The sequence below is a fragment of the Urocampus carinirostris genome, chromosome 18 (genome assembly GCF_059441175.1).
Source record: "Urocampus carinirostris isolate Australia breed hairy pipefish chromosome 18, RoL_Ucar_1.0, whole genome shotgun sequence".
NCBI classification, from domain to species: domain Eukaryota; kingdom Metazoa; phylum Chordata; class Actinopteri; order Syngnathiformes; family Syngnathidae; genus Urocampus; species Urocampus carinirostris.
This window is the reverse complement of record NC_142366.1, coordinates 17,355,185-17,379,463: the sequence shown is the minus strand read 5'-3', so window position 1 is coordinate 17,379,463 and position 24,279 is coordinate 17,355,185. Positions and strand designations below refer to the sequence as shown.

Sequence of the window (24,279 nt, the reverse complement as noted above, 5' to 3'; positions counted from 1 at the left end):
ACATTTCTTAGTTTCTATTTTCTTTTTCGCTCGCAACTTTACCGTGCATATGACAATAAACACTTGGAATTGAGTTTAATTCACTCAACTCATCACAGCAACATCAAGATCATTCTAAAACAAGATACCGGGAAAATATAAAGCCGCATAACTCACCTAAGTTCTCACGTTCAATAATGATACGCAATCATGGTCTTCTTACAACCGTGAGTGAAGTAAATCCAGGAGAGTAAATTATTTGCAGATACAGACTAATAAAACATGTTTCTTTATGGTGTACTTTAGCAAGCTTGCTAAGCTTGCTACGCCATTGCTAAACTCGGCCAATTGCAAGATTTGTTTTGGTCATCTAGCCTATTGGAGGCTCTGAATAATTTCAGCCAATAGCGATCGATTTAACTGATGATTGACACATCTTTTTCGGCCAATTGCAGGGTTTGGTTTGGCCATCTATCCAATCCGAGGCTCCGAATAACTTCAGCCAATAGTGATCGATTCAAATGATGATTGACACATTGGTTAGCCAATGAAACGCCGGTATATAAATCCCAGCATACACCGCGGACTTGCTACGCCATTGTTAAACTCGGCCGATTGGAGGGTTTGTTTTGGGCATCTAGCCAATCCGAGGCTCCGAATAACTTCAGCCAATAGTGATCGATTCAAATGATGATTCACACATTGGTTAGCCAATGAAACGCCGGTATATAAATCCCAGCATACACCGCGGACTTGCTACGCCATTGTTAAACTCGGCCGATTGGAGGGTTTGTTTTGGCTCCGAATAACTTCAGCCAATAGTGATCGATTCAAATGATGATTGACACATTGGTTAGCCAATGAAACGCCGGTATTTAAATCCCAGCATACACCGCGGACTTGCTACGCCATTGTTAAACTCGGCCGATTGGAGGGTTTGTTTTGGGCATCTAGCCAATCCGAGGCTCCGAATAACTTTAGCCAATAGTGATCGATTCAAATGATAATTGGCACATTGGTTAGCCAATGAAACGCCGGTATATAAATCCCAGCATACACCGCGGACGACTTCGCGCTCGGGGGAGAATCTAGTCGACGGCTGTTGAGTAAGTTGCGAGACCTTGCAAATTTAATATTGAGCCATATATAAGGCGCACTGTGTTATAAGGCGCATGGTCAGCTTTTGAAAAAAATTAAGACTTTTAGGTGCGCCTTATAGTGCGGAAAATACGGTAAATAAGTCCCCAAAATGTTAATATTATGCGAAAAAATATATCAGGAAATAAAAATAAATGGATATCTTGTGAAAGAATTGTAAGAACAAACGAGGTTTGTAGGCCCTACAACCTTTGCAATAGTACCTGAGTCAATTCATTCAAAAGAGAAAAATCATTTTGCATTGCCGGAAACTCAGCACAATGTAACTCGATGTCAAGTTTTGGACATGTTTGATAATTAATTATCTTGCCACACTTGGGATTATGGTTGCTCACTGTTGTTTCAAGCGTTGCTCACCGACTTTGTATGAACGCCTGGAAAATTAGAGGGAACATTGCTCACCACTGATCGAATTGTTACCTCTGTAACTTGAGGAATTTATGGAAAACTAGTACTAAGGCCGGCAACTATTCTCAAAAAGATTGGGGCTTAAGAAAACCGCTCGGCGGGGTTCACCTTTAAAAGCAAGTGCCACAGAGCAGTCGGATTCCCAGCAACTCTCTGCAGCAGACTTGATAGGTCAGTGACGGCTAATAAGAAGTCAATGAGACTCAGGTCCGGGTTATTTTCCTTTCGGATCTACTTTTATCCCTCTGCATGACGACGGTATTGTCTTTGAAATTTCAGGTACCTTTGAGCCGGTCCACTTTCTCATTAGTCTTTTTTGAACACGGCGAACATATGGCAGTCGTATTTAAGAGATTGCCTGCCGTGACCTTTTGCAGCATGCTAATTAGGCCCCAGAGCACTTCGGGCCACGCAGGTAAAAAAAAAAGAAGGAAAAAAAGACTTTTGTTTTTTCTCTGTTTCTCAGTTCTGCTCCCTGACTCAGGTCTGAGCTTTATCTCCGAGTCTGCCTTTGGGTCTGCCCTTCTTCCAACATAACGTTTCGCTTCACGCGCTTCTAAAAACCACTAACCTGAATCTGTTCACCCCCTTTCCCACTCACACACCCCTTAAACACCCCGCAAACATTTCATTCTCTTTGTTTCACAGGAAATGAAAACGCCCAAAATTATTTCGACCCCTTGTCGATTAGCTAGAACAGAACATTTTTAGAGTCAGGAGCCGCAAAAAGAAGGCCAGGGGCCCAGCCCTAGAAGTCTACCAGTATCTATTTTTTCCTCTTATTTGCATGCATGTTATTATTATTATCTAATTTTTAATTGATTAGATTTATCTATTTTATTTTGAAACACTCACAGTTAAAGCTAAATCATATATTAGGTCCCTGTTTTAAGGTAGTCACAAATTCTTAAACATGCAAAATCTGAGGCTATAGTAAATTGTTTTTGCATAAAATGTACAGCACACTAATACTGTATAAATACCACCACAGTATTACTACCAAAATATTATGATACAAATATTAAATAACACTACATCAATACTTGTACAGAAATTGTACTTAATAAATACTACAAAAAATCTCTTTCAATACTGCAGAAATACTACTAAGGTAATACGTGTACAGTAATACTACGGACATTTTACAACAGACATAGTTTTAAAACACTAAATAAATACTACCGTACTACAGAAATACTTAAATATAATGCATAATACAACTACAGTAATACTACAAAAAAAATGACTTCCCGTTTGTCTTCAATGTTGTTGCCTCTTTTCGTTGTTGGTTCACAATTTTTAGTATTTTACTAGTAGTATATCTGCAGTAGTATTTCTAGGGTATTGTTTAGTATCTCTCTCATGGTGTTTTTATTGTATTATTCTGGCAATATATTTGTAATTTTAATATTTTTTGTATTTCGTTTGTGGTATTTTGGTAGTGTTTTGTAGTAAGTCCGACAAAGTATTTTTGTCGTATTACTGTGGTGCTATTTCTGCAGTAATATTTCTGTAGGAATATTTTGTTTTATGGTATTACTGCAGTATACGTTTAACATTTCTGTAGCATTTTTTTTTTTCATGATTAAAAATATATCAAATATTAGGCTCCTGCTTTGAGCAGTAAATTCAGTTTAGTAGTATTTTGTGGGATTTCTGTCGCAGTATTTTTAAAGTAGACACACAAGGGGGCTATGGGGGCAAAGATGGCATTGAAAAAAAACAACATTTTATTATAAATATATTAAAATGGTATTTTTACCATTTCAGTTCGGCAGGCGGGATTAAAAAGCCTGATGTTCCACCTGTGGTCCCCAACCCGTAGTTTGCCCACCGTTGAGCTAGAATTAAGTACGCCGTACGCTGTCATAACAGTTCTCCCCGGTTCATTAAAGTGGGGTGAGGGTGCACGGGGTAAATACAAAGAACGATAGCGTCGCTAGATTGGTTCCCCCGATTTCGCTGTCATTGAAGAAGGTCACGTACCGTTGGTCAGTTTTCCACATTGCGCTTCCATTACCCCCACGTCCAATGTCAATGGTTTCCATGGCCCCTGCGCCCCCACTACAAAGCAACCCTATTAAAAGCGAGCTCCTGGGAACCAAGAAATATGCATGTTATAATGAAACATGGCTATTAATGGAGAAGCCATTCCACCTGTATCTTTTGGATATCACTGCCGTGTAATATCACAGGATTTGCCCGAGCAAAATCTCATCACGCTATGACAGCCGTGTTAATGCTCCCACTTCATTACCCGACTGTGTGCGCTCCATTATCACCCCTCCTTGCCCCGGCTAATATTTCGAGTTTGCATGTTAATGTGTGACTTTTGGATTGCCTGAGAAGTTAGAAGGTTTGATGCACGCTCTGGTGCAGAAGTGGGTAAACTTAGTGCATCGTCGGTTGTATTCGATAGAAAAAAAATGCATCGGGATAGGGCCGGAGACAAAAAATGGCTGATTGGTGTATTTATTTTTTGTATATTTTGAAAAAGTTTTAAATCCGATACGTTGACAATACATGAGGAAAAACCCCGAAACGTCAATCTATTTATACTATAGAGCAAAAGAGCCCAGCACAAAATTGACTTCCAAGTAACTCAAAACATTGGAATAAATTGAACGACCAAAGTGAAGTCACCTGGGGGCAATCGTTTGGCGCGCTCTCTGATTGGCTGACGTTCTCCTCTTAAGCGGTCAGCGTTCACAGGAGTACGTCAGACCGTACTTCTGTATTCCTGTGTGTTTTGCCAGGTTACTAAGTACCAAAGACTACTCTTGCTTGATTCCTGCCTGCCTTCTGTTTTTGACCTGTTTCCGTTCCACGTTTTTGACCTGCTCTCCCGCCCTAGCCATCGACCTGCCTGCTAAGCTGTACCGATTCCACCTACCTGTCACGGAACTGCCATTGCGTCAGAGGCGGCTGATGACTGCCAAACGCCGGCGTCCAAAGCCAGTTCCGACCACTCTCTCTAATAAAGATTCCTTTAAAATAAACACAATTGGGTTCGAGATTCCGTCCTGGTTCATGACACTGTGTCCCCTTTTGGACAGTTCCCGAACGTACCAATTCACCATATACCATAATGAAATCTGATAACATGAAGTTTTGAATGTTATTAAAACATCCAGGGCTATGCATTGCTAAAATAATGTTCTCACTGTACGTAGGTATGTTGATTGGAGGGGCATTCTCAAGTACAGAACATAATTTCTCCCTTCTTTGGCTTTCTAACAAGTTTAGCAAATTAAATGACCCGATACTGTGAGTATCAGATACAGTATGTAAGTCCACGCCCAAAGAGGCATGATTTGGTCAAAAATCTCTGGTCGACATAAAATGAGGAACTGATCGATAGTTCGGCCTCTTTTTGCCCCGCTTGGCGGGCGCTTGATGCGGTCGTGCAGGCCTGCACTGCGGCCTTGAGTTTAGGACCTGGGCCGCAGGACGCGACCAACTGGAGACCGAATTGCTCCGCAACAACAATTAAGAGGATGGTTTCAAATTCAACACCATGTTTGCTGGTTCTTGGGAATGGGCTTTTTTTCTGTACAAGGGAATCTCCCCAAATCGCCGAGCATTATAGCAGGAAACTTCCTTTTTGTGCAAGTTACTTTTAGCGGTTGGAACTTACATAATCTCACACACTGAACACATTTGAAAACAAACAACACATACTCCCAAATCTTTTTTTTTTGTTGTTTTCCAGGATGAAAATGGTGAAAGTGAGAAAAGTGTCAAATATAATCATTCAACTTAAAAATATCAACTCTGCAGTGCTATGAATAAACTATAAAACACAAAATAAAAATAACACTTTAGAATTCAGTTTGAACGAATCTAGAAGGAGAACCAAACATAAAACAGATCAGCAGCCTGTACTGATGATCGGCATTTGAAGGACTGATTTTAAATGGTTTGTTTCCTCAAATGTTCTCTGGTTGATAAATGGCTGTCCGCAAATACAGCTACAGTGGGTTTGCTTTCCGGGTAACACTGCTTTTAGTGACATCCAGAGGATAGATTTAAAACTGTAGGTCATCGTACGTCATGATGGGACGTTATTCGCACAGTATTGTCTTGCAGGCCGGATTAAATCCATATACGGGCCTGATCCAGACCACGGGCCATGATTGGCCCAGACTTCTCAGGGTTAGTGGTCTATTTATTTTAAATTTGCTCTAAATCTTATGTGTTTGCAGCATCGATGAAAGCAGCAGGGCAAGGGATGCATGCGCAAAGAACTGCTGTGATGTCGGATGAAGAGGAAACCTTCATTGACATACCCGGTGTGTGCTTCAATCGGATTTTCCTATGAATTTATCTTGATTTAAACTTCGAACCAAGTTTTACTTTGCTATATTCTTTAACCAAAAGCTCAAATAAACATCAACTATTTATGTAAAACCCTTTTTAATCGTACCATATGTCATACACATGGAGTTATTTATTGACAAAAAACAATTGCCTGATGGGTAACACAGTAAACAATCAATGCTTGCAAAAGAATACTAAAACTTTTTAGAATAGGAGCAACAATATGGTGAATTATACAGACGCTATCCTACTTACGATCGTTTGTAATTTCAATTTGTTCGTACGTTGCTTCAATGCTATATTTTAAATGTTCAAGGTTTATATAAGTATCTTTAAGGCTTGTATAATTAACCTGTATTGTTTTGTACTAAAAATAAACATTTTATAATATAATATGCTCTATAAAGATACATAAAGTGAAGGGTAACTTACTTTTGGAAGATGAGCTTCAAAGGTTAGGCTACTTCTTCCTCCGTGGTAGAAGGTGCCCGAAAAATTGCGATCCAACCATTGTCTCAACCGCATCAAGCTTTCTTATTCCACTTTCATTTCAAAAGGAACGACTCGCCTCTTCTTTATACTTTACACCAACCATATTGAATGGATGCACGAGATATTAAACAATAACAATGTAAAAGTTTTAGCACGCTGGAGATACAGTATAGATTGTTTACACACAAACTACGAAGGTGAAGCGGATTTCTTCTTTGAGGTGGATGCTGGCTGACCTCCCACAGCGCCACACGCCAGGAGTGGCGGAAAGAAGCACTACAGTTATTTCCTGTACTCGAAAAAGGTGCACACAATACAGAATCTAACTTACAGCCATGTCTGGATATTTTTCTCTTTTTTCTGTTGATTTCTTTATATTTTTCATTATTTTTATTTATTTTTCACTTTTTCCTTTTTTTATCTTTTTCCTTGTGATTGTATTATTTTCTTTACTTTTTCCTTTGTTCAGATTGATTTCTTTTTTTTTTTTTAGTTTGAAATAACAAGTAAAATGAAATACAGTACCAGTAATAAACATGTAAAACTATGATATAATAATGAGTGAATGATTTAACAAATGTGTCACTGGGGTTTTAGTCACACAAATTATGTAGTCCAGAAACTACGGTTCTTTATCCCAAAGAAATAAAAACGTCTATGTGTTCAAAAACGTACATGTGTATGCAAGAGTGTGTTAAGATGCATATTAGTCAAAATTGACACTTTTGATGACTTCTTTTCATGTATAATACTTGCAGTTGATGCATAATAACTCCAGTCCACTGGGGTTTTCAGTTTTGCCTGTAGCTTGTGTTTTATACTCCAATTTTTATTTTCTCTGGTTGATTAATGGTAGTCAGTGAATACAACTACAGTGGATGCTTTGTGAGTGTTTCCTAGAAATACAAATGTAAGAACTTCAATTCGAGCAGACCTGGCCCCTCTGGTCTTGTCACGACCAGAACGGAATCAGGACCCAAATGCATAGCGTTAACCAAGTTTATTGAATAGACGGATGAAGGGCAGCACCTGTGATCCGGTGCTTGCTGGACGCGGGAAGCAAGTCGCTATCGCGATCGGATCGTGATCCGAATATAGAAGTGGATCTTCTGTAGCGGGGGATAGGAGTGTCAGGGATGGTAAAACAGGTTGTAAGCCTAGACGGGAGGGCAGACGTGGTCGGGCTCAAAAACGGGTGGTTAGCCGGGGCGGGAGAACAGACGTGGTCGGGATCAAACACAGGTCATAGCCGGAGACAAACGGGGAGATCAGGAACGGACAGGTGGAAAAACGGGTGCAAAAACGGTACAGGCGGGAGTCAGGGTCAAAAAGGCTTGCCTTGTAACAGCAGTGGTTTGCAGACGGACTGACAACCTGACTGGCGCCAAATGAGCAGACACAGGTGATCCAAATCGGTAATCATGACAGGTCCTAGAGTGCCACATGTCCTGCATGATTTTGGGAATGTATCTTCTTCAACACAAAATTTGAGCTTGAATGTGTAGTCTGTTTTCTCTATTTAGTATGTGTTAACAATGCCCAACTGAGTTCAAAGAGCCTTTATACATATTCTTTTTTCCACTGCGCCTATCTGCTTTAATCTTACTTTTATCATCAGTGTTCCGACCATGAAGCGCATTACGCTGGAGGGAACAGAGCGATTATTTAGGAGGACAAAGTGATATCATGCATGTGTTTTTTTTTTTTTTTAATTCCAGGATGAAAATGGTGAAAGTAAGAATATGTGTCAAATATAGTCCAAATGCTAACTCAAATCCCCTCAAAACAGGAAAAAAAAGGAATAGTTTATTGAAGTGCTTCTAAGAATTACACATATTTGCACGCGCAACAAAAGGAGCTGTAAACCCTGATTTCAGCCAGAGGACGGTGTGAGCAATAGATACATCACCTTTAACAAATTCCTGCCATCATTTGTATTAGCTGAAGAAGAGAAACTCCAAAAAACATGCAGGAAATGTGGCATTCGAGTACAGGAGTGCCCAGGTCTGAATTAAGGCATTTTATAATGCAGTGATGTTTTTTTAACTTTATTTTGTGAAAATAAACATTTCTGACTCTTGGTTTATTCCTGGCTGGATTTGTGTTAATGGCTACCCTGCCGGTAATGGCTAGCCTGCCGTTAATGGCTAGCCTGGCATTAGCACTGTTTTTTCATTTTTACATTCATGTGTTTTTGTATGCGTTTAAAATCCAAAACTGGTCGGTGGCAATCCAAACACAAGACAACGGTTAAAAGCGCAGAAGGCCAGGGCCATGTTGAGGCGCTTTAAGCTAGCTATTGTTTTCACGGAAGACACTTGCGCCGGATATTGTCGACACGACGCGCGTCTCCCTTGTAATTCCCGTGCACCAGTGATAGGTTTAGGCCCGCTTCAACACGGTGGAATTTAACCGCCTCTTATTATTCGCCTTTGTCTCGGATTTAGCTGTAGCGCAGAGATTAGCAGCTCCGTTTCCATTGTTATGAAATGTTCATGAAATCCCACAGGGAGAAAAAAAAGTAAAGGGGATCTGGGATTAACAGTTACTGCGTGAAATATAAGCAGGCAAGGAGAGAGCGAGAGAGATGGTTACTGGACTTATTCGGTTATGTGGATGCCTCCCACTAGTCTAGGCCGCACATTTTCCATGTGGTCGCACACGTGGAGCGGCGTGTGTCGGCGTTGTTCCCAATATTTTTTCAAGCTTTCGGCTTTCTTTGCTTTTGTCGTTGCTTTTTGCAGTCTGTCACTACCGGAGTCCTATCCCTGTTTGTAAACAAGTCAGGTCAAGTCAAGTCATTTTTATTTGTATAGCCCTTAATCACAAAGAGTCTCAAAGGTCTGCGCAGGTTATTACACAGACTATTTTTCAGACTATTATTACACCATCCCCTGATCTGGAACCAACATGAGGACAAGGACAAACTCAAAAACCTCAACATGAGGAAAATGAAGAAACCTTGAGAAGGGACCGCACATATGGCATCCTCCTTTCAGGATTACCAGACAGCAAAGGATGTTGCAATCACAAATAATACAGAGATATTGTCAACGAAAAGTATCGGTTATTCATATGCTATGGAGTAGAAGTGTGTTTTAAGCTTAGATAAAAACATTTCCACTGAGGTTGCAGATCGGATCTCAGGGGGAAAACGCTCTCGAACCAGCGGAACACTTCTTGGCTCTTGGGATCACCAGAAGACCGGCACTCTCAGAACGAAGGCTTCAGACCGGAACATAGGGGGAAATCAGATCTGAAAGATATGAGGGAGCAAGTCCATGTATGATTTTGTATAATACTAAGGTAACCTTGAAATCACATCTTAGGCTAACAGGGAGCCAATGCAGGTTGGCAAAAATCGGTGTGATGTGATCGGACTTTTTTGTCCTAGTTAAAAGCCTCGCAGCAGCATTTTGTACCAGCTGAAGACTCTTGATTCTGGACTTTGGGAGACCGGAGAGTAGTGCATTACAGTGATCAAGACGGGAGGTTACAAACGCTTGAATTATAATCTCCGCATCCGACTGAGACAGTATAGGACGAATTTAAGCAATGTTGCGAAGATGTGACGTAGTCTAGCTGCGCAAGCATTTTTGAGGCAGAATGGCGGAATCCATGTCAGTTTATACTGACCGATTGAGAGAATAAGCTCATGGATCGATTGTAGATAGTAACGTCTCAAATAAGCAGTAAGTATGTGCAAGCAACGACTTTAAGCGCTATGAGGCACACCAGTTTATAAGGCGCAATGCCCAAAAAATGGCCTCTTGATATATATTTTTAATTTAAGCATACCTGTCAACCTGTACGTTTTTACAGTACGAAATATGTGTATTATGCATTTTAAGACGTGTACGACATACAAGAGAATAGAATAGAATATACCTTTATTGTCATTGTTACAAAATGGGTTAACATATTGTGACAACGAAATTGGGCATGACACTCCAGTTTCACACTTTCACAGTGAGGTAAAAAAGCCAAGAAGATAGAGTAACAGAGAAGATAAGATTATAAAACAAGGAGGATAAAGTTATAGTTATAATTTACACAATATTTACACAAGAAATGCTGACATGTAGGATGTTACATACAGTTTGGTATCGTAAGGGTTTGTGCAATTGTACATTTGATGCAAAAATAGTCATCATAGTGCAAATCTGTATGGAGAAACGCAAATTTGTCAATGATGGGTACCATCCGGTGTACACCGACTATCACGAAACGCCAAATCAATCAAATCTAACGAGTTCGCTACGGAAGCATCTATCTCGGTATCGTTTTTTCCGTTGCAAATGAAGCAAACGGTTTGATGCTACTGTGTGCATGTGTCTGCCGCCTGGGGATTTCCCATCATGCATCATTCTGAAAAGAAAAAAAAATGTGTAAGATTATTTTGTATCTTGTAAGGGAAAATACGACAGTTTGTACGGGCATGGAGCCGTGGAGGTTGACAGGTATGTTTAAGGCGCACTGAGCTATACGGTGCATGGAATTAAAATTACAGTAAGAGCTTGGATTGTGTGATAAATAAGTTAACAAATAAAAATTAAAAACATTTATTTCATAAACCATAAATTAAAATTACGATATCTGGTTCCACCAATACAATAGTGCACACAGCAGATGATTAACATGTTAACCACAAACGCCCTCACATGTCTACAGAGTCTTCAGTGCAATGCTGAATAGAACACGCTGCATGCTGAAGACACATCACTTTGACACAAAGAAAATAAGTATGTAAACAAAGGTCATGGCGTACTGGAAAGATTAGAAAAAAATGAATTTATCTGGATTTGATGATGTAAAGCATGTGGTGTGGCAACCAGGTGAGGACTACAAACACTTTTGTGTCGTGCCTAATGTCATGGTATTGGGGATGTCATGGTTTGGGGCTGCATGAGTGCAACTGAAAATTGGGAAGTTGCATTTCATTAAGGGAAACACAAAACTAAAGCATGTACTATGAAAAACTGGCAGAGAATCATCCCTTTCTTCAAGAAACTGTCGTGATTACCTAACTGGAGCCACCTGAGGTAATCAGCTGGTGTGCTGGAACGCGATTTCCTGATTGGTGGAAGCTTTCTACATAAGCTGTCAGCGTCCAGAGATGGACGTTCGAGTGTACTCCTCGTTTCCCTGAGTGAGCCTCCAACATTCAAGGTACCACGATCCCTTTGTGTATTCCAAGTCTGATTCTCGTTGCCTGACCCTTGTCTGTTAAAAGTTTACGATCTACTCTTCCGTCCCGGCCACCGACTTACCTGCTACGTTACTCGTCACGCGTTTTCACCACGGAGTTGCCATATCGTCCCAAGAGGCTTTCAGCTACCAATAGCCGACGTCCCAAGCCTGCTCCACCGAACCTTGACCAAATAAATCCTTTAACTGACGCTATTGGATCCGAGTGCTTGTTCTGGTCCATGACAGAAACTGGGTTGCAGGGCAATGTTTCTGCCAGACAATGACCCCAAAATACTTCTAAGATGACCAAAGCTTTTATAAAGGGGCTAAGGGTAAAGGAGATGGACTGGCCAAGCATGTCTCCAGATCTAACTCCAAGAAACCATATTTGAGGAATCCTCAAGCCGAAGGTGGAGAAGCATAAGATCTTGAATATCTCCCAGCTCAGTCATGATGTCATGGGAGAGTGGAATAGCATTCCAGTGGAAATTTGTGAGACTCTATTGAAATCAATAGCCAGGAGGGTTAAGGTGATTCTGCAAAATAATGGTGGCCACACAAAATATTTAACTTTAGTAACTTTCACTTAAGGGTGTCCTCTCTTTTGTCACAAGATGTTTAGCTACTAATGGCTAATTTTGAATGTTTTAAGGGGATGAATAAATGTACTCTGGTATACACCATTACACTGACTACAAATTATGATGACATATCTGCAAAATTCGATGGGCGTACTCATTTTTGTGGCACACTCTGTGTACATCTCAAGGCAGAAACGTTACCGTAAGCCGTATAATTTAACAACAATTAAACAAAAGTATGTAACTTCATACACAACGGTAACTAAACTAAAATATTTATTCAAGTAATATAAATAGATTTGATACTTACGGACAATTATCATCCAAAGCAATAACAATGGAAGATTTGCAATGACCGTTTAAAAGTTTGCGTCTGAGCTACTATGAAAGTTCTGCCCTTCTTCTTTCGTTTTTATTCTAGCAAAAATTAACCTGGGCCGCAAAGACAACTCAACACTACAGTATATGTTTCTCAGAGGCAGAACAGTTACCAAGTGCAGTATCTTTAATTGTAACTATGCATTTACAATTGTATCCACCATATTTCTGGGTATACATTGTGCACCATTTTATAATGCAGATTTTAATTTGCAATTTATGGTCAATTTGGGTTTTTTAGGTGCGACCTATTGTCCTGAAAACACTGTATATTGTTTATTTTTTTTCTGGTAGGTTCAAAAGGTGAATTATTTTTACAATCTTGTGAGGCGGCATAAATCATGCCACCTGTCTTTCTAATTTGGTTAACACCTTCAAACAAAAATGGGTGTTTATGACCCATATGGTTGTTTTGTTCTGTTTAAAAGTTCGGTCATTTCAGGATGCAAATCCATTTGTGAAATGTTTACGTGCCGTGATTCATTTGTGTGCGAGGATGTGTGCATACCCACTGATGCGTATCTCTGCAGGTACAGTGCTCGCCTCCAGGGATGAGGAGGTGTTAGAGGTGAAGGCGGGTAATCCAGTGCTGCTCCACGGTGCTTGCCATGGCGCTGCCTCAGGCTCCAAGTGCTACCAGGCCTGCGCCTTTGCCAACACCAAAACTGGCCAAAGCGCTGGCCGCCCAGGAGAGGATGGAATACCAGCTGCGAGGACTGTAATGGGCAAAGAGAGCAGAGTCGAAAGTAAATGCTCACTCATGTGAAATGTATGCACCCCCTATTTTATTTTATTAAAACATTGATTACATATAGTTTATGTTTTTCTTGGCTTCAACTAAGCATTATGAGGAGAGGTATGATCTTGCACCCGGCCCGAATTTGGGCTTAAAATGTCAATCATTAAGTCGGACTTTTCTCTCACAGTTATTTTTGTATTTATTCTTTTCTTTTTTTTGTGGAACGTCTGCACAGCATGGTCTTACTTGTACTCAGGTAATTATTTAGATAAAGAAACTACCAAACTATCAGTTTAACTCAAAATCACTAAATTCAAAGACATTTTTAGGGAAAGGACACGCGGTTTCCTCCTGCAACCTCCTTCTCGTCAAACGTCATCTCTGCTTCTTGCCAATAGCTTACACGTTTAAAAAAAATATTTCTACTATTAGGCCAAATCTTTCACTATCTGCAGCTTGTAATCTGTAGAATTTTATATTCTTTTCAGTGCCAGTTTATTCAGTTACACTTTCTTTCTCTGCACGTCGCCGGGATGTGCACTTAGGCAGCAAAACGTTCATTTAGGTGTTGCACTTGCACTGCACACGTGATTTGAGGGAGTAAATCCCAAGCTGCAAACGCACGGTCGGAGTAAAGCTTCATGTTTACTATGGTAGCAAATTAAAGCTTCGGGTTTATTTCGGGTTTCATCCGTTTAAGCGGGTTCGGGTTTATATAACCGTGACTCGGGTCGGGTCAGGTTTAATTTTTTTGGGCCCAATCTTCCCTCTAATTATAAATGACTAATGTTGTTTAATATATGCACCCATGATAAAAAAAAAAAAAAAAACATTTATAGACAACGTAAACTATGAATATAAAACACAAAATGAAATCCACAATATTTCTTTAACGTCCACAAAATACAGGTAAGATTGGACCTAGAAAATCCCTGAAACTTTTTAGTGTGGCTATCATAATTAAAAACAAACTCAAAGGGAGAGGGATTCAATTATTTAATGATCCTGTCAATGCAAGTAAATAGTTTAAGATCACTATCGATGGACACTACCCTTTATTTTTCATATGTCAAACTCGGCCCGTGGGCCTAATGTTCAAGCCTGCTACATCTTTTTATATGGACTGCTGAGAGAAGCAGAAGAAAAAAATGAGCTGCATATTGACGCAAACAGGCCTATTTTGGCCCTCCAATCCGGGCAGGTAACATTCAGTGCTTGAAGCATCGCCTCTTGGACTTTTGCTTTAAAAATGTCGTCAACGCCAGGAAACACTCACAAAGCATCCACAGTAGTTGTATTCACTGACTACTGTTAATAAACCAGAGAATAAAGAGGAAACCCTTCTTGATAGTATTTTAAATCAAATGAAAGTCACGTAATGGCTGTTTAACGCAACACAAAAAAATGAAATACAATATAAAATCGCACCTGGGAATTTTGGCAAAAGTTTAAAGAAGCTAAATCTTCTTTAAACTTTTGCCAATATCTAAAAGTGAAGATCCCATCTTCATTTTTACATTTTCATAAAAAATACAATTAAGAAGCAGAACAACTTTTCAATCATGAAATCATTCATTCAAATACAATAAATGTTTGTATATTATATCCGTCACAGTCAAGTTTCAGTTGAATAATAATGGAAATTAATTTCATTGTTTTGCTACACTAAAAAAGATTAAATCTTGGTGAAAGAAAAAATATTGAGGAAAAAAGTCCCTAAATAATTGCTTTTTCACATCTCTGAACCAAAATGTAATCGCGAGCCTCCAAATAAAAACCCAGCCCTTCATGTAACGCACACTTTTTGTGCCATTACCTCACTAGTCCGGCCATTTTCTACCGTGTGGCCTTTGAGCTAAAAGATAGATAGATAGATAAATAGATAGATAGATAGATAGATAGATAGATAGATAGATAGATATATAGATAGATAGATAGATAGATAGATAGATAGATAGATAGATAGATAGATAGATAGATAGATAGATAGATAGATAGATAGATAGATAGATAGATAGATAGATAGATAGATAGATAGATAGATAGATAGATAGATAGATAGATAGATAGATAGATAGATAGATAGATAGATAGATAGATAGATAGATAGATGGATGGATGGATACTTTATTCATCCCCGTGGGGAAATTCAGACTTCTAGCAGTATCAAATAATAGGTATAGAATACAAAAATACCCAATATAGCGTGTTAATAAAGAGCATTTAAATAGTGTTACGAAAAATACACACTGAAATAAAAATAGGGTAATATGGGGTTTAATGTGGGCTTTTACTCCCCAGGGTGGAGTTAAAGAGCCTCATGGCATGAGGGAGAAATGATCTCCTCATTCTGTTCATGGAAAGAAAAGGAGTGCATCACCCCTGCTGCATTTACTAGGATCAAATTAATACCAATATCGACCACACCTACAAACAAGACCTGGATTATGTCTGGTGCGACGAACTTTTGAAACACAACAGCATAAAATACATAGAAATATGTCTTGAAACAAATTTAGGACATCTCCACAGCAACAGCATCTGATTGTATAATATGTGGCCAGGGCAGTAGATGTGATATGAAAGGATTTTTAATGTTGATTTGCAGTCAAGACGTCCGAGGAGGTGGTCCCCCGCCATGCTCGGCGAGAGCGCGTTCAAGCTGACATGATTCCGCTTGGCAGCCTTTCACTGCAGCAGGTCAGCTACGAAGCTACAAAGAGAAATATCTGTGTCATCATCCCATATTCACCAGTACATCAGCCACGTCCATTATGCTGCATATGCGTGGCTCCGGCTAATGGACAAAGAACATGCGCCTGTACATTTATCTGTTGCTGTTAGTGTTTTTGTGTCTAACTTTCGGTCCTTTTTCCTTCACCCATTTACTCGCTTCTTCGTCCCGCTTTTTTTCCCCTCAACTATTTTAAGTTTGCATTTCCTGCATTAGTTGTGATGTCTCCTGGACGCACTCAAGTAAAAAGCACTCACTGAAGAATAGTAGATGGAGATCCAAAGTACACCATCCAAAAAACTCCAAATGTGTACTTTGTACTCTTTGGTGGTTTTTACTCTTAGCTCATGAGGATTAGGGCAGGGGCATGCCATTATAATTCCGGCAGCTCGATGATTCAACATATTTACTAATTGTAGTGCGATTCAATATGTGTAAATCTATTTCGATTGATTAACACATTTTGTAAAACACCCCTCTTAGGGTATTGTTCAATTAACACAAACAATTCAAATTAGTCTGAAAGGGAGCTAATATTTCAAAAACATCGTTACCTCATTCAGGGTTGTGTATAGATACGTTTTCTGAAGCAATGACAAAACATTTTTTTTTGTGTTTTATTAAAAAAACATGTATATATATATATCTAAAGGCTTTGGCGCTGCTGATCAGTAAGTATCAAGCCTCTGGGAAGTATTTTATTATGGTTAATCACCAATAGATGGCAGGAATTGCATTCACTAGATCTTTGTCCATCAAACGAGGAAGCCCCCACCGGATATTGCTTCCTGTATCCAGTGATTGAGAGTGTGTGGGCAGCCTCCACTTGAACTAGTGTGATCATGGTAAATGGTAAATGGTCTGCATTTATATAGCGCTTTTCAAGTCAACGAAGACTTCTCAAAGCGCTTTACAATGTAAAAACACTTACCCATTCACACACACTCACACACCAATAGCGGCCGTGCAGCCGTACAAGGCGCCAACCTGCTTATCGGGGGCATTAGGGATTCAGTGTCTTGCCCAAGGAAACTTCGACATATAACACGGAGGAGCCGGGAATCGAACCTGCGCTCTACCTCCTGAGCTAACCATGTCATGCAAAGTTCATCGTAAAAGCATAAGTTCAGGGTTCTTGCAATCAATTGTTATTTTGAAAGCAAAGTCCCTTTGTGTTCATGAAAATATCTGTTTGGATATTGGAGGTATCACACATGCAAAACAAGTTCTGGAAAAACGGCTCTGCGTGAAAGGATGCATTTGAAGCAGAACTTTCACTTTGGTGCTTTTTTTTGTTTTGTTTTTTTTTGTTTTGCACAAAGGCATTGTGCTTTCAAAATTATATGTTTTTTGCAAGAACCGTGAACCTGTGCATTGACAATGCAAGAACTTTGCAAAACCTTGTCAGTGTCCGATGTTTCCAGTGACATGGTCAATCGGGGGCTGCCAACGCACTCTCAATCGCTTGATACAGGAAGCATTATTAGGAAGTGGTTGCTTCCTCGTTTGTTTATTACATGACTTGACTTAACTTTAACATGTTACATGATTAATTATTCTCGGAGAAGTTGAAAATAAAAACAACAGTTTTGGATTAGATTTAAAGAAAATAAAGACAGTTTGGGATAAAGCATTTCCTTGAACAGGCAGAACAAGTCAAACTAATACAGATTACTGTATTCTTAATGATTTCTGAAGCGTTTGAACAACATTCTTGAAAATAATTCAATGTAATCTCTTCCTGTTTTCTGTTTTATTGTCATTCATATTTGCTTCATTGATACTCAATTCAATGCTATGTGTTTTTGTTACCCCCTGTATCAAACTACACCATGACTGTTTTTCATTGTGCTAGCATAAACAAGCGTAAAAAACAAGCCTAACATTCATTCCCAACACAAAAATGCCAGAAAATCATCTGCATTGTCTTCAAATATGTAGATTGGAGAAAAAAAGGAAAAAAAAACAGCCTTTGCATTTACATGCACGCATATGCAGACTGAACAACTATGCAATGTATATTTAGTCATAATCTCACTTGAAAGACAAGTAGGAGTATTGTCATAAATACATATAAAGTGAGTGTAATTGCGAGAAGGGAAAAAAAAAACCTCTGACAATGTCTCGCCGCCACTTTCATGTCAAAGAAGTTGAGTCATCCTCCAAGAAGTCGGTTATATCAGTGTTGAGATCAGTGTTATCTAATTCTCCCATGATATTTATGCACCCCACTACTGTTTTCACACCCACTTGTCCATTCAAACTGCCTTATCCACGAGAGATTTGACATCTTTTCAAAAGAAAATAATTGTCTTTTTCTTCCTTCGCTATTCTGCTATAGAAAAAAAGCTCAAAAAGCAGACGCCATGAAAGCAACTATACGGGTTGCATGAATGTGCTGACTGCATGTAAAACGGTACTCATGAAACGAAAACATGTCTTCGGGGTCTGGCCCGGTATCGATTGGTTGCTGTTTGTGGGAGAGTTGGCTTTTTTTTCTGCTTAACTCTTCTTTTACGTGCATGTAAATTCGTAGGACGCCACTCGGGAGTTGCCGTTGAAGATGAGCGAGTGGAAAGGGATGAAGAGAAGGATGATGGGTGCCTTCAATCCTAGTGTTAAAGTAAGGCCTGTGTTGACAAAGCAAATCTGACTGTACTTTAAGTTTTTTTCATTTTGAGGTTTCTGTTTGACACTTGAAGTTGAAATAATGCCATCCCAAACAGAATTGTTCTCATAGGTAAAGCTATATACCGTAAATTCCGGACTATAGAGCGCACCCGATTATAAGCCGCACCCATCACATTTCGGGAGGAAAACCGATTTTGTATATTCACAAGCCGCACCTGTATATTAGCCGCATGCGCCCACATTGAAAAAACGCAATACAAACACGAAATTAACCCATACCCGATACAGTCCAAAAAACACAGCCGGCAGAATGAATGGAAAATGATACCGGTACTTAAGATTTAATGCAGACCTGCAGATTCCGGGTGCCCGTTAAAAGTAATCCAAGGAAAACTGTGTATATTTCCAAAGGTAAGGGTGGGAAAAATATATATCCACTATTGGCGGCCGCGTCCACAAACACGTCTCACCTTTATTCCAATTCCACTTCCCGTCAGCCCGTGTTTGCCCCGCCCCTTCTTTCTCATTTGCTAGTACAAAACATATCAGAATAAGTTTCTAAAATAAATACATTACAAAAATGTACAGTTGCAAATACATATTATATATGGTTACACATATTTACAAAGAAAGACGGTACACCGAGAGAGTTTTCAAAGCTTTAATAATAATAATAGTATAACTTTCATCCAAAACCGTGCCTGCGAAGGGTAGCAAAACGCTACTAGCAACACACTCTTAACACAGTAAACAGCTCTGTTGAAAAACATACCGTGCTTGTAGCAAGCACGGTAAACCTTCCTCATCTTCCTCCTTTTAACTGACGTCACCAAAGTCGTGACTGTCATGATTACTGATGTGACTCAGCTGTACCCGCTCACTTTGTGCCAACTGCCACGGGTTCTGATTGGCTCCCTGTCAGTATTTGAACCCAGTCCTGTCTGTCCCCTTTGGTCAGTCCGTCTGAGAACCTCAGTGAACACTAGGCAAGCCCTTTTCGACCCTGACTTCCACCTGTCCCGTTTTTTGCTCCCTCTGTCTCCGCCTTTGACCCGTTTTGATCCTGACCATGTCTGCTCTCCCGTCCCGCTTACGACCTCTTTTTGTCCCCGACCACATCTACTCTCCCGTTCTGTCTTACAACTCGTTTCTTACCCCGACCACGCCTTGCTCTCCTAGTCCCGGCCACCGATCTGTTTTTCTGTCCCTGATACCGCCATTGCTCGGTACGGAAGATCCACTTCCGTGTTCGGAGCACCATCCGAGTACAAGAGCGACTTGCTTCCTGCGTCCAGCGAACACCGGATCGTGGGTGCAGCCCTTTCTCTTTCCTCCAATAAAACTTGTGAGAAACGTAACACAATTGGCTTCTGTTTCTGTTCTGGTCCTGACAGTGACAAAGGGAGGTAGACTTGGCAATGAACCAAATGATTATGATCAATTCACTATTCTAAAACCCGACAATTTAAAAATGTACTAAACCGTGAAATCAAAGAGAGATTGATTCACTCAAAACTGTTGCTCATGACTAAAACCTTTCGCACAAGTGACAGAATGACAATGCTGTTGATTTCAAGACATATCTATTCTATATACTCAGCATCAAGTTTGTTGGAACTGATATAAAGTCAGTTATTTTTATATATGTTTGCAACAAATTAGAATTGACAACTACTCAACTGAATATTGAGTATGAGTCTGAAAAATCTGTAACGAGTTCTTATGTTCATAGGAACAGCATCCCAAAAGTCATTGTGAAGAAGCAGAACACACAGAATCCAGAATGAACACGCAAACCCACTGGTGAGTCCATTCCATTTTCATATTAGAACATTCAATGTCACGTCATTATTACTGGCGTGAAAAGCATTTGTATTCCCGCTGACATTTGAGGAAGCATGCAATCTTGTGAGTCGTTCCCGAGCATTGCATCGTGGGTAAAATATGGCTCCGGGCCACGGAATTTTGTCCATGTCGTCGAACTCAGATCAATTCTTAGCGCATCCAGTACAATTTAGAGATCATACGTCAGGTTTTGTAGTAAGCACCCTGCGGGCGGTCATCTTAGAGTGTTTTTTGTTTTAAAGTACCGTATTGTGCGCACTGTTGGGCGCATCTGATTTTAAAGCCCACCCCCTAAAATAGTATTTTGTAATATAGTTTTCATACATCGGACAACTACACAATGAGACTACAGTAAGAGCTACCGTGTTTTTGTTTTTATGTCAAGACCAGAACGGAGACAGGACCCACTTGCGTTTTGTTTCTCTCAGTTTTATTGGAAGAAAGGAAGGTGTTGCCCACACGATCCCGTGATCGCTGGGAGCAGGGAGCGGGTCGCTCTAAATGCGGAAGTGGGACTTCCGTGGCGAGCGATGGCTGTCGGGAACGGAATAGTGGGTCAGTAGCCGGGACAGGAGAGCAAAAACGTGGTTAGGGTCGGAAGCGGGTCGTAAGCCAGGAAAGGAGAGTAGACAAAAAAAAGGTCGAAAGCTGGGACGGGAGAGTAGACATGATCAGGATCAAAAACGTGTTGAAGCCGGAGGACAGACAGGAGCAAAAAAAAGATTGAGCGAAGGCTTGCCTCGTGTGAACTGAGGTTCGCAGACAGACTGACAAAAGGGGACGGATGGGAGTGGGTTTGGATAGGGACAGGGAGCCAATCAGAGTCCGAGGCAGTTGGCGCCAAAGGAGCGGGCATGGGTGAAGCATATCAGTAATCATGACACTTTATATACTTATGGTATATATTAGTAGTCCAATGATTGACCAGTCGATAATCTGTCAACGACCAAGATGTTCAAAGGGAATGGAACCCGGGTCGCGGCGGTGAAAGGGCAGACATTTAACCACTAGACCAGTGATCAGCAACAAGCATTTCTTTACGCTCCCTAATAACTCCCTGGCACTTTTATCAAAATTGATAACGGAAAATGATATGGTATCGCTGGGTAGAAAACACGACAGAAACACTAATAATTCTGCAAGGAATATTAATATGGTATGTATATTCAGTATGTATTGCATTCATTATTAGACTTATATAAAGCCTTTAATTGTGTTTTTTGGCTTACTGTGGCTTTTTTTTTTACATTTTGGGTTACCAATCCCTGCAGTAGACCATTAGTGATACAGATGACATAGAAAAATACATTTAAATGAAACTCATTATCACAATATTTTTGCTCACAGTACCAGAAGTACTGATTTGCATAGTGCATTTTAATCTGCATTCCGATAGGTTTAATAGTTAACCAGTGTCTTCCCCACCTGTGTGTCAAAAACAATGTTGTTTAATATGTATATGTAAGCAAACAAGCTGGTATAGTATTTTGTTGAAAGACTTTGTGTTTCCTCCATTCTCTAACATTCATTTCTGGCACCGTGAGTAAAAAAATGGTATCGTGAGATAACATCTAATGCCTTTTCATTTGTATGTGGTGATCATACAGATGACGAATAACAGGATTAGCCAATTAATTGATATCAAATGGAAGGATACATCATTGCACAAATACGTTGTGTAGTAACACACTGTCATGATTACTGATGTCACTCAGCTGTGCCCACTCTTTTGGCGCCAACTGCCGCGGGTTCTGATTGGCTCCCTGCCAGTATTTGAACCCAGTCCTGTCAATCCCCTGTTGTAAGTCCGTCTGCGAACCTCAGTGTATACTAGGCAAGCCTTTTTCGACCCTGACTCCCACCTGTCCCGTTTTTTGCTCCCTCTGTCTCGGGCTACTACCCTTTTTGAACTTGACCACGTCTGCTCTCCCGTCCCGACTTACGACCCGTTTTTGATCCTCACCACGTCTGCTCTCCCGTCCCGGCTTACGACCCGTTTCTGACCCCGACCCCTTTTTTGCTCCCCTGTCCCGGCTATCGACCTGTTTTACCGTCCTTGACACCACCATCGCTCGCTACGGAAGACCCACTTCCGTGTTAGGATCTCAATACGAGACGGACTTGCTACGCGCGGCTAGCGAACACCAGGTCGTGGGTGCAGCCCTTCCTCTTTCCTTGAATTAAACTTGTGAGAAACATAACACAATTGGGTCCTGTTTCCGTTCTGGTCCTGACACACACAAATACTCTCTGCATTTCCAATAGGGTGTACATTCAAATTTCTGGCCAAATTGAGGTTTTGGGTTGCGCCTCATAGTCCGTGAAATACGGTAATTACAAGCTGGCATGACAGTCGACATAAACGAATCAAGAAACTAGGATCTTCACTTGTCTTGAGTTTGTTTACGGGTGGGTGAAAGTTGGACACCAGCCCTGTCAGATGAATGTATTTCGGAGTTTAGCGCGGAGACCTCCTCTCGACAGCTTTGAACCCTGTAAATTCCTTCCGATATCAATGGTGGGTGGCTATTAGACACGGGAGACTTTCTACGCATCACCTAGGGCTACATCTGCCTGGAATTGAATGAGAAATGATTTTATTATTCCTCTCGTTGTGCCCATGAAAGGGAAAAAAAAACATTGAAGGCACGGAGCTGACTTGTGTTTTTTCGTAACAAATGTGTAATTCATTTGTCTCCGCTGTTTCTGATTTAATGGAGGTTGAGTAATTGCATTAGGAGGCGCATTGTGCCTTGTTGTGAACTGATGAAAGCACATGTAATACTTTTGATAGGCAAACGGAGAAGGACGCGAAAGAAAGAACCGTCTCCTTTGATGCTGAGCGTTTATTTGCCGAATTATCCTTTCTTTTTCCTCGCATCTTATCCCCAGTCACAGGCTGGCCGGGGCCCCTGTGATATTGCTTTATTTTGAGGAATTAAGAGATGTAGCGAGGAGACGCTGCGAAGCAGACGATTATTACGTTAACTCTGATAAGATTGAAAGTCTGAGAAAGGGAGCCAGGGAAGGAAAAAAAATATGTGTTTTGTTGTCTTCTTATTAGATTGTGTTGGAGAATCCAGAGTCCAAAGTGCAGCTTTCTAACAGGGTTAACGTGTTGTTTTTGTATTTGTTCTGTGCTTGTAGCAGTCGTGACACTCCTGAAAGCTTGTCCCGCCGAGAGGCCGGAGAAGGTCAGGAAGCAATGGCTAAATTTGGACGGATGACTCAACCCCCAGAATCTTCTTCATCAGTGTCCCAATATCAGGTAAAAAAAAAAACTCTGAAGGGAGTAGTACACATCATTGTAGGATATCTTACGTGTATTGGCGATTTACTGCTTGGAATTAACTTTCAAAGAATAGACTTTTTTACCTTTTCTTTTTCTGGCCATGGTGACACTTCACTTGACTAGCTCAGATGTAGGTCAATCAATATCTTCTCAGGTAAATTATTTTCATCCGTGCTAAAATCATTGCACCAGGGTTTTCTAGTCATCCATTAGCCTTGTAACGGAATTATCCAACACAATGTGCTATTAGAACACTGCAGTGCTGGTTGCTAGAAATGGGTCTCTATATACCTATGTAGATGTTCCATTAAAAATGGACAATTGCAGCTAAAATAGTCATTTATCATGTTAACAATGTAGGGGGTGCTTTCCGAATATTTCATGTGATCTTCTTTTAAAAATAAATGTTTTTCTTTAGAAATATGGACATTTCTAAACAACCAAAAACTTGTAAAAGGGTATTTTGTAAAGAAAGAAAATAATAACCTAAAATTACATTTGTTTCATTATTTAGGATAATAATAGGAGAAAT

At 40.2% G+C, this 24,279-nt stretch overlaps 1 protein-coding gene across 1 annotated transcript in view; it reads left to right on the top strand.

Moving 5' to 3' along the window:
* Positions 1 to 24,279, top strand: part of ofcc1 (orofacial cleft 1 candidate 1) — a 201,023-nt gene that overhangs the window by 30,160 nt on the left and 146,584 nt on the right. The window contains exons 3-5 of the mRNA XM_088322071.1: positions 5,751 to 5,837; positions 13,037 to 13,252; positions 15,854 to 15,945. Coding sequence (XP_088178197.1) covers positions 5,751 to 5,837; positions 13,037 to 13,252; positions 15,854 to 15,945 — 395 coding nt within the window. The remainder of the gene's footprint in view (positions 1 to 5,750; positions 5,838 to 13,036; positions 13,253 to 15,853; positions 15,946 to 24,279) is intronic.